The 12235-nt window shown below is 30.9% G+C and overlaps 1 protein-coding gene across 6 annotated transcripts in view; it reads right to left on the bottom strand.

Moving 5' to 3' along the window:
• LOC121127513 (uncharacterized) overlaps positions 1-12235 on the bottom strand; it is a 144109-nt gene that overhangs the window by 77912 nt on the left and 53962 nt on the right. For 5 of the 6 annotated variants that reach the window (XM_071893965.1, XM_071893964.1, XM_071893963.1 and 2 more), the window contains exons 3-4: positions 6687-7118; positions 5416-6433 (exon numbers count right to left, since the gene is read on the bottom strand). In XM_071893965.1, the coding sequence (XP_071750066.1) occupies positions 5416-6433; positions 6687-7118 (1450 nt within the window). Of the gene's footprint in view, positions 1-5415; positions 6434-6491; positions 6629-6686; positions 7119-12235 lie in introns of those variants that run through there. The other variant, XM_071893967.1, reaches the window with a different exon arrangement.

Genomic DNA, 12235 nt, shown 5'->3' on the forward strand with positions numbered 1-12235 from the left:
ATTTGATGTGTGTAAAGTGGCACCGTTTGTTGAAACCACATATCGTCCAAGTCCATATCTTCTAATTCAGGCCAAAAAAAATCGGTTATCATAGCACAGTAACGATTTCCATTCACAGTAACGTGGCGATTGTCATCGTTGTCGAAAAAGTACGGTCCAATGACACCGCCAGCATGCAATCCACACCAACCAGTAATTTTTTGGGGATGTAATGACGCCTCATGAATCACGTGTGGGTTTTTTCCGCCCCAATAGCATATATTTTGCTTGTTAACAAAGCCATTGAGCCAAAAATGTGCCTCATCGCTGAATATGATTTTACGTTGAAAATCAGGATTATTTTCCTTCAGCCCATTTACGAATTCCCGACGTTTGAAGTGGTCAAGCGGCTCCAGTTCTTGTGTCAACCTGATCTTATACGGTTGTAGGCCAAGATCTTTTCGCAAAATTCGCCACAACTATGTCACAGAGATGCCCAACGATTGAGAACGGCGCGTAAGAGACAAATTTGGGTCATCTTGAATTGATGCACTTGCGGCAGCAATATTTTTTACACTTCGTGCATTTCTTTGTCTCACTGGCACAGGAACATAATGTGGACTCTAAGTGGACTCAAATTTTTTCACCAAACGTTGAATTGTTGATTTTGCAGGTCGATTACGTCGAGCATAAATTGGCCTTAACGCTCTTAAAGGTTGGATCATAGACTCACCACTTTTGTAATAAATTTTCATAGCTTTCAAGCGTTGTTCGAGTGTGTACTGCTTTAAGATGAAACTACATTTATTTCTAAGCACAGCTGTCAAAGAAACAATAACAAATATGACGTCGTTTTCGAAACCTATCAACGTAAAATATGAGCTTCCCTATTGAAAAACCCTTTATATGATGAACATGTCTCAACTTTCAATTGTAAAATTTGCATGGTATTAATGCATTAAGGATATTGATACGTACAAAATGATGTATATTATATATACAATATACACAAAAATAAGTAGGTATTAGTTATTGAAATTTATTTTCCTTTGTTTTATGTACTAACATATATATATTATGAATGCTTGAATGTTGTACGTACATATGTATAGGTACATCCATCAAAGGAAGCCTTTAAGACATGTCATTATGTGTAATTGATATTATTTTATGTATGTATATCTTTGTACAAATAAACTTTAGATGATGGAGATATTAGAAAAAGATAAACTCGTCAACTTTGTACAATACAAAAAAAAACCTTTCGAATGATTAAATTATGTAGTCAATGACTCAAAGTATATTTTTAAGATAAACTTTTTAGAAAAAAAATAAAATACAAATTTTTTTGGAGAAAAATTACAAAATTAAATTTTTTGGAAAAAACAAAATTCCACAGTTGTTAACAATTAAATTAATTTTTGAGAAAATAATTTCAAATATCAATAGATATTCTCAAAAATCCATAGATACTCTCAAAAATTAAATTTATTTGAAAAAATGAAATACAAAAATTCACAACTATTTAAAAATATTAATATTTTTTGCAAAAATTAAATTTCAAATATAAATTTTTTAGAAAAAATTAAATTTCAAATATAAATTTTTTGAAAAAACCTCAATAGCTATTCAAAGAAAATTAATTTTATGTACAGAAATTGAAAAATTAAATTAAATTTTAAATAATAAATCTTTTAGTAAAAACCTAAAATTCCTTTATTTTTTGGGGGAGCGGGGGCTATAGCCCTTTTCAGCGCATATCCGCTGCAGACTGCCACAAAAAACATCAAACATAGTCAAAAATAACACAATTCCTGGAAAGTTTAATTATTGCATAATCCTGGTCCCCTGTACTGTTTATTCTTCATCTTTAAAATATTCAACTCATTCATTGATTACAACGTGTACAATTTGCTTATACAAGTTACTACTTTTACAAATCGTAACTTGTATACAACATATACATTATACATATATGAAAATTCTTCTAATTAAGGATGGTATTAAACACTAATTGTAAGATTTTTATTATATAAGAAGAATAAAAAAATGTTTTAACTCAAATCTAATTAAGAAAAATATGAGCTTCTTTGGAAATAGTTTTACATCAAAAAATCATTACAATTACAGTAATTAGGAAATAATTTACAAAACAAAAAGGCAGTAATTTTTTCAATACATATACCATCGTATGCATTTTAACCCATGCCATGCCAATTACTCTACAAATATTCGTTATTTAAAATAAATAGGTACATAGGTATATATTACTTGTGTATGTAACAATCGATACAAAGGATAAATTAGCAGAACATCTGGATAATCATAATGCTTTTTTATGCAAATAACAATTCATTTTTGAATTTACTAAATTTTATTTCTGTGATGTACAATACAATTAAATTTTTAATTTGTTGGTCTATTTATATTATAAATCATTATAATGAAAAAAGGGTGGTAAAAAGCATTATGATAACAAAATTGCACAATGGTTTTTTTTTTTGATTGTTTGTTTTTTTGTAAAAGGTAAATCCAGAGCAACTTGAACAGCTAATTATGAAACTGTATAAGAGATAGAAAGATTATTTTTGTACATTTGAAAGCCACGTTGAATATACAAATTTCAAGACCTCAAACGAGGTATGATTATTCTTGCAGGCGATCCTCTCTACCTTTCTCCACAGGTAAAAATCACAAGGGTTGAGGTCTGGCCAATAGAATGGAGGTCAAAAGCCACGCACATTTTGTCCTAAGAGCTCTTGGCCTAATGAGCAGGTGCTGAGTCTTGCTGGAATGTATATGGCTTCATCAGTAACTTCATTCGTCCAGGGGATGACCACATCCTTGAGAACCAACCTCTTTGTAGACCTCCTTGGTCACCTTCTGGTTTCTGGTCCTTTTGAAAGAAATGTGGGGGGGGCATAACTAGTCCCTTCCGTGGTGGACCATAACCAAAGCCGGATTCTTCGTTTTCATGACTGGTTGAACCTCATCAGGGTTCAGACAGATCCATTTATCGTTTTTACGTTTATGCTTGCCGTCAAACCTTTGCTCTTCATTTGGTTAATAAGAATCTTATCTTTGTCGATTCTGCCTGCCTTACTCTGCTTTGTTAGCAGATGCTTTGAGGCTCTGACCCTAGAAAAGGAACGCAGATCAATCCTCATGGCATTTTTTGATGGTCTCTTTCCTCGTGTGGCAGTCCTTGGTCAGCCTAGCAATTGGTGCGTCTGGATGAGTATCAAAAATAGTTTCAAGCCAGCTATGAACCTTTTTCGTTTTTTTTTTACTATTCCCATGCTTGAACGAAAAGATACTCAAAAAACCTGTTTTTAAACTCGACAGCTGACATATTTAGCCTGTTGCAAGTATTAAATTTTGTATCACATAACCTCTACAATTTTCATAATTATCCGTTAAAGTTATTCTGGATTTACCTTGTCCATCCTTTACATATAAACGTTTTACTAAATAGCCAAAACACCGTCATAGAGTAAACAACAATTGATTACGTTTTTGTTTTGTAATAAACATGTATTAGTTGCTGTTACCAAGCTCAAGAGTATACTACTTCCTCTATGTATGTTAGTTTATTAATGTGAATTACATACTGTACTCAATTGGTGAAATCAAAGCTAATTTTGATAAGTAAACTTCTTGTTATATTACTGCAGGCATTAAGAAGGTAAAGTATTCGTTGGAAGCAATGTTGGTCTGAGATTATATGAGTACTTGCTTGTCATATAAAGTTTTTAGATGAATAAGGACGGTGAAAGCAGATCGCCTATGGGGATGCTAAACTTGTTTTCGTTTGCTAAGCTTTTTCTGTACGTGCCACAAAATACATCTCAGAGCTAAAAGGCAGATTTCTGTCAATGTACGATCTTCTATTGTAACAACATTTTCTAAACGAAAGAAAGCACCTGCAAATTTAGTCTTTGTAGTTTTCATTGCAACAGTTGAAAATATACTAAACCAGTATCACAAATTTTATGGGTTATTGTAAAATACTACAAGGTAAATTAAAATACAATTAAATAGTGAAATCATTCTTTGTTTAGTCCATTTCACTCCAATTGTAACTTTTCTTCAACAGGATTTTTAAACTGTATGATGTTGTTTTTGAGATTTTTCAAAATTTTATAGTTTTTTTTGCAAATTATGTATATTTTTACATTACTTGTTTCGGGAGCTTTAATTTGATACCAAACACTACTTGTTTTGAGTAAAAAAACAAGAAAGTCGAGATTTCATATATATGAATTGCTTCAATAAAATAGATACGTCCATGGTGGCTTATATAGATCACCTTCGATTTGGTTCATTTTTTGCAGATACACTAGGGGATCAAATTTCACATTTGAGAGAATGGGTAACAAAATAAAATAAAATTTTTAAAATCATCGGGCGTTTGATGCATCCTACAGTAGACCTCTTCAAATTTGACTTTTTTAATCAAACATATGCAAACTGATATTATTCATATTCACCAAGGTCTTAACTAACCAACTATAAAAATAACTTTGACTTTGAACATTGAATATGCCTCACACAAGTACTATTTAGCTTTATTATTGAATTTTTTTGAAATACTTCAAAATTTGAGATAGTATGGCATTGTTCTAATTTTTTCTGCGAAGAAGTTAATGCTATATAGCCTTGATAGTGGTACCAAATGAATGATATTATTTTTTTTTTTAATATTAAAGTAATCAAATTAATATTGGTGAAAATATATACAAACTATATAATACTAGAAACTAGTTTGTTGTATTATCTATATTGTTTAACGTCCTACAAGACTTGTCTTCAGATGCAAGCTGATAATTTCCTGGCAATACCTCATAGGGTTTGAAACAATAATTATGACATAAAACATTATAAAATATGAAAAATTCAATCTCAAAGTTTACATCACTAGAAAATGATGTCACAGAGTAATTTAAATTGTTCCGAAAAAAATTCGGCTCCCTCTAATTATTTAAAATTTGAGATCCTTGCAGGTTTTGATGGGATAGAGGGCGATTTAGTGGCTATTCTTGTTCATAAAACAGTTCCTTAGGCTTATATAGAAGTTGAATGCTTTCAAATTAAAATGATGTTGTCCACATATTAATTATTTATATAATTATTTTAAAAGCCAAAAGAGTGTCGTAATAACACAACAAGGCTTAAATTATGATCATACATTGTATTGCCTTTTTTCTGTGATGATAATGATAATCTGCACAAATTTTACTACTAAAACACTAAAGCGATTGTATCTATAAGTCATGTTCAATATATCACTGATTAATGTTTTCATATAACTAACAAGTCAATATAATACTACATCCAATCAATTCTCAAAATAGTTAAATGAACAACCAATTTAAACGTTACACACAATGGAATATAAATAAAATTGTTTTAACATGATATTAAAATTCGCATTACCTCGAATAAATAATGTCATCATCCAGATCCGACGCATGCCCAGACGATAATCCATCTTCTAAGACTGGAAGATGTATTCTAGCAGCAGATGAATTTATTGATCCTTCATTAGCAGACACTTCAGATTCAAGATCAGCAGAGTCACAATCTGTTGTTTCGGGGGATAAAGTAAAATTTCGAGAACTTTCCAATCCGTTTTGTTCGTCCAATGAATGCCTATTTCCTCCTTCGCCCCCACCATTACTTAATATGTCAGGAGACGGAATATTTCCTCCTCTAATAGAATTGTTCGTACTGAAGTATCCGTTAGGAATAGCTGAATTGACCGATGACGCGGGGTCTAATGGACTTAATCCAACAACTGGAACAACTGAAGTACACAATAAATCATCATTAACATTGGATGGAGAAATTAGAGTTCCAACGATGTCGTTTGTCGTTGCACCACCTTCATCAATACAAGAAGCAAGTCTATGGCCAACATAAGATTCGTTCGTTGTTTGACGCCTTTTAAGAGTGTAATCAAGTTCTCCAAATTCTTCGCCTCTTTCTTCGTGTGTTTGTGGAGGAGAACAGTCTTTGAAAAATTCATCAAGGACTTTTCTAGTCTCACTGAATTCGTAACGAGAGTCGTAGTCCGTGGATGGAGTTGTTACTTTTTCAATTTGAGGCGGAGGAACTTCTTCAAACTTTAGTAATTCTTCTTCTTCCTCATGTTGTTCAATCTTAATAATTTCTTCGAGGTTTTTAGTCTCTTCTTGAGGAGGTAAAATCCTTTGAGGAAACCCCGGTAATTTATTTAGACTAGGTCGAAGTCCTGCGAGAGATGATGTTGAAGATGTCGTAGAAGAAGACGCAGAGCTTCCTACTTTTCTTCGAATGGATGAGGCTGTTGTAGTTTTTGAAGGAGAACAGAATTTCCGAGGACGATATCTTCTCGGAGAGCCTTCATATTCTGCAATGGTCACACCACCAATCATGACAGACTGTTTTTTATCTATATTGGAGGCTTCTTCTCCTAAAAATTAGAGAATAGTTCGCATGATATTTCTAACATATTTATGTATGCTACAAACGTTGAATAGTATTGAGGACAAAGTGGGGATAATTACAGAAAAAATTATAAACACTGATAGCCGATAGGGCTTTTCAATAAATACTTAGTATCGATATGCTACATATGGCCACTTGTTTTTCATCATGAAAAACAAAACTAGAAACACGAATAAATAAGTTAGAAATAGGATTGCGAATGTGTAGATGTAACGTGCCTAAGTAAAGAGTATCAACAAAATCGATTTCTCCAGTAGGACTATGTGATAGTAAATCCTGAGTCGGAGGAGGTTCGTCCTCCGCACAGCGAACGACAAGTCCGGAAGGTGGAGAAAATATTCCATCTATGAGATCATAAGTGACGTTGACGTCTTGAGGCGGTGGAGGTGGTGGTGGTGGTGCTTTGAGTTCTTCCTCCCCGTCATCAAGAGGAATGAGGGGTCGGTGGTATTCAATGGAATGTATTTCAGAAGAAAAGACGGTTTCTCGAAGTACTTGATGTCGTGGAGGAGCAGAGTTTAAAGGAATAGAGGAACAGGTTTTGGATTCCTCTTCAAATTGTCGTGGGGGTACTATTTTGTTTGCGTTGATAATAGTCCTTTTTTGTCTCCCCGATCGTGTTTTGCTTTGAGAAAAGATCTCCCGGCCACCTGAAATGAAAGCATTTAATGATGAGTCATAATATTCCACGTTATAGTAAGTAATATCTATGTTCTTTATTATATTATGAAGTAAAATAACGTCATTCACTCTTTTAAATTTCCCCCTTCAAATTCCTCCTCTCCCGGTTATTACACTCACTCTTTTTCTTTTCTTCTTTCTTTTTCTTCCTCTGGCAGCTAGCTCTCCTTTCAAAATACGTATACCGCCCGACGTTATACTAAATTATATGACATACGTACTCCTCTTCATAGCTAGAGCACACTTGGAACACACCAAGGTTAATAAAAGTACATCTATTAATTAATCTATTTATCTTGGAACACACTTGAGAGGTACTTGCTCTCTTCACGACATTACTAATTAGGAATTGCATTATTCAGACTACAAATATTTGAATTTATAGATCATACTGCTGTTCTTTCAAAACAAAAGAATCTCAATTTAAGGGATTTTATTAGACTAACCGAATTTTTACTTCATAAAAAGTATCGATTCAAGGAATTTGTATTTTGTTTCATAAACATTTTTTAAATAAAAAAACTTATTCATCCATCACTTACTTAAGTTAATTAGTAAAGTATTTACTCCTACTATGCCTAATCGGCATTAAACTAAGGTGAGCTCCACAAATATATAGCATTATTTATTAATTTGTTACTCTAATAACAGTAATTTTTTGAATGCTGAAGGATTCACTTTAATAATAAAGCGAATAATGATTATATAGCTGATTTTTATCAAGTAAAATTAAGTATTAAGGGAATTCAAGACACCCAATGTTTAGGAAAATAAAGATTTAATTCTCTTTAGGTTTATTATTATTGATTTAATTCTCTTTAGGTTTATTATTATTGATTTAATTCTCTTTAGGTGTATTATTATTGATTTAATTCTCTTTAGGTTTATTATTATTGATTTAATTCTCTTTAGGTTTATTTAGTATTATTTCTTGCTTTCCTAAAAGAGCTCAGTTACCTATTGGATAATCTTGGCTTCCAGCTTCCCTGACTCTCATTTTCTTCATATGATCATAAGTCCATTCATCAACTTTAGTATCTGCTAGGGTTCATTTGTTAATTCGTGTTGATGATAGATTGATTACTGTGTTCATATTTACTTTATAGACATTGGTGTATCAACAGCTTAATTCGCTTTGTTTGAAAGAAATATAAAAAGATGCATGCTATATCAACATTAAAATATTTAATGAATATCGTAAGGATTGTAGGATGAATTCTAAATATTGGCAGGGGCGTTATTTATAAATATATATATTTAAAAAAAAAAATCCAAAAATTAAATTACTTCAAAAATCCCCATTTGATATAAAGTTAAATTTTTGAAAAAAAAAATTCAAAAATCTATAGCTGTTTACACAAAATAAAATTTATTTAGAAAAAAATTTCAGAAATCCACATCTGTTCACAAAAAGTTAAATTTAAAAAAAAAAAATTCAAAAATCATATTTTTGGAGAAAAAGTTCAAAAATCTATAGCTACTGACAAAAAATAAATTTTTTGTAAAAGAAATTGAAAATACCACAGCTGTGTATAAAAAAATAATTTTTTGTGGCGACAAAATTCCATATATAAAATTTTTTGGAATTTTTTAGAAAATTTTATTAAATTTTTATCGTTATATTTTTTGAAAAAAAAAATTTAATATTAAATTTTCTAGTAATAACCAAAAATTATTAATTTTTTTGGGGAGGAGGAGGCTAAAACCCCTGCAACCTACCCCCTGTGATGCCCCCCTGATTGGACATTGTTTTTTATTGCTTTGATTTAAAGGCCGTAGTTAGAATGTTAGAACTGGAGATGTTTGAAGGACGTAACTACTTACAAGGAGTAATTTCATTTGATTTTTCCGAAAAAAGTGGATTTAAATGTATTTTAAAAGTTTGATGGACATTTTATTTGGTAAATAAAAGCTTAATTCCTTTAAATAAATCAAAAGTGTCTTTTGCACTCTTACCTCTAAAGATATATAAATATATATGAACATATGTGTTTGATATGAATGCAAACTTTATTGTTATTTAAATTATTTAAAGTTTGTGGGTTTTTTGGTAAAGGAAAATTAATTCCTACAAATATATGCCAAAATATACAACACATTATATGAATGCATTTTGTGTTATGAATGTGTAAAGTATGTGAAGGAATTAATTATATTCACTCTAAATCATAGACTGAAGAATAAAAAGAAGGATGAAAAATGGAAGTTGTTCTTAAAGAATAAATTACTTTCTTATGTGTATTATTCAATTAATGCACAATAGATTATACAAAAAAGAAGAAAAAAGATTTTATATTTATGATGAAACTCTGGTTTTGACATGAAGTATGTATACACATAGATATTGCAAAATAAATAATTAAATCGTAAAATTGATATCAATAATAAGGGTTAAATTTTATGTGCTCACTCTAATCTTTAGAATACTAGTATAAAAGCCTTATTTCTAATCATCTAATGATTCTTATATATACAGACAATAACCAATCAAAGCTTCTGATTTTATAACCATTGTTTATAAAACCGAATAAATTTTACTTTGATATCATATTATGGAGGGCTTTCATGTATTGTAAGGATTGTTGATAACGTTCATTTTGAAGGCCTAAACAACCAAGTTTTATAAGAATGAAACCCCTTTTTTCATTAATATTAAAGGAAAAAGTGAGCTATTAGATGTCCAAATGGGACTAACAAATGGAAGGACTTAAAACCTTAGCGTCTATTAAAACATTACTTCTCTATAGTCTAGTCTTATTATATATATGATATCTTACCCTAGAGTATATTTAAAAAATATGTTATTTCATCGCCATATAAATTTTTCCAATGTTTCATGAACGGTTCGCACGGATACGCTGTATAAAGTTCAAATGTACAGAGTTATATTTATCGTAAATATGTCTCAACTATGTATTTGTTTCATTGATACATATTAAATATGATTAATCAATGGATAATGGGTTATTAAAATGACTGATGTTGCAATTAAATCAAGTGTTGAGCAAACAAACAGACAGATAGACAAAATTTGCGGTTTTAAAGTACTAGAGGTATTACCTGGCATTGCATTGGAGTTATTATGCATCAACGAACAGACCAACTTTGTCTTAACAATATAGATTTGTTTTCTTAATATAAAAGATAACTTCCCAAGAAACCATTAGTGTAACACATCGTTTTTCATGAGCACACACATATGGTGTTACTCAAAACATAGAGGTGATGTCCTCAATTATGAAATAATAGTAATAACAACTTAAGAAAATAATAATAATATGACAGATGAGCTGGGAAGTACTTTAGTCTCTAGAGCTCTACCTGGCTGAGGCTTAGTTACACACGCTCGATGCTACATGCAAAACACCGTCGATATTTTATTAATATATTTTTATTTTTTAGATAAAAAAATATAAATGATTAACGTCGGGGTGTGCTATAAACATTGTATTCTTTATACACGTTTGGAACTTTATGCAAAAAGCTGCATAATTTCATTAATATAAATAAATTATTATTTCTTAGATCAAAATTACTGTTTTTGATTCAAATCTATAGACAAACTGTGCTGTTTTAATAATTTCTAAAATTTTAAACTGTTGCAGATTTTTAATAATGTTCAGTATAGTTAATTGCATTATGCTTGTAGTGATTATTTTATTTAAGACCTAATACAATACATATATGCTATCTATTTATAACAGTAAGATGTTTTTTTTAGAAATAAACATAATTGTATATATATTATCCTTGCAAATTCAAATTATAAACATGCATTTCGATGAGAGATACTCTCACAAAATATCCCTATCGTAAATTTATTTAATGAACACATTTACCCAAGTGTCCAATTATTATTTAACCAAAATATGTTTCCCACCATCAACCAATCGAATAAAAAAATCATTTTGAGAAGATCAAATGTTATGTTGTTTTGAAGTTGAATTTTTGAAATGAAATGAAATTTTCTTTTCATAGTAACGTGTATTAATACCTGAGCAAAACGCTCGAACATATGTACTAGGCCAAAGTGATAAGCTCCTTGTTGTATTGATACAGGTGTTTCTGTAGCATGTGGCGATTTGATTCAAGTAAGCTGATAGCTTATCAGCGTTATTTTATTTTTAAAACATGATATTATTTGAACCTACATAGTTTAATGCATCAAGTTTTGGATATGATACATCCCTCGCAACTTGGGGCTTAGGTAGTCTATTTATCTTATGAACAATTATTATATAAATTCTTAAGATTATAAAATTTATTACAAAAGTTGATGAACTCTTTCAGTACTTTTTTCGTATCAAATCTGATTTTCAAGAAAATATTGATTTATAATTTGTTATTTGATTTTACTCTATTGACAGGTCTGAGTCATTTTTTACACTAGAAAGTTAAACTTATCTCCAAAATTGGATGATGAATCCAAATATGGGCTTTTATTTCATTTGACTCATTATAATAATGTAAGACAACTAGTTATTCCCCTTCAAATGAACTCCTTTTGTTTAAAACAAATACAAAAAAGCAAATAAAATCATGAAAAAATTATGTTTGGCCTTAATACTCATGGTATGGCCAAGACGATGAATGTGAGCAAGATTACGGTCCAAAGGGTCATTAAAGATTATGTGAGAGCAAAATCAACACCCAGAAGAAATAAACATCTCATGACGACGTTCACCAAGGAGAAGATGTTGTCCGGAACCCAGCTTCTTTTGAATATGTGGCCCCCCAGCCACCCCAATCTAAATTCTTTGGTTTATTCTATATAGGCAAAGGTCGAGGGAGCTGCCTACAACGAGCCTTGTGAGATCTTTGGAGTCCACCATTAATACTTCATGGGGCTACTTTCCAGAAGACTACATCTGTATGGGTTGTGCGGTCTTTAGGAAGAGTCTGGGGACATCATTGAGTCTGCGGTAGCCCATATCAAATATAAAAAGTCGTTTTCAGTTATAATTCAATGGTAATAAACTGAATTTTGTTCTCACTGTCTTCAAAAGTTTGTTTTTTAATAAAGTTCGAAAAGCACTCTTTAGTGTAAATTTAAAAATGACTCATGGTGTATGTAAATTGTAAGTAC

This window comes from Lepeophtheirus salmonis, unplaced genomic scaffold, assembly GCF_016086655.4.
Source record: "Lepeophtheirus salmonis unplaced genomic scaffold, UVic_Lsal_1.4 unplaced_contig_75_pilon, whole genome shotgun sequence".
Classification (NCBI taxonomy): domain Eukaryota; kingdom Metazoa; phylum Arthropoda; class Copepoda; order Siphonostomatoida; family Caligidae; genus Lepeophtheirus; species Lepeophtheirus salmonis.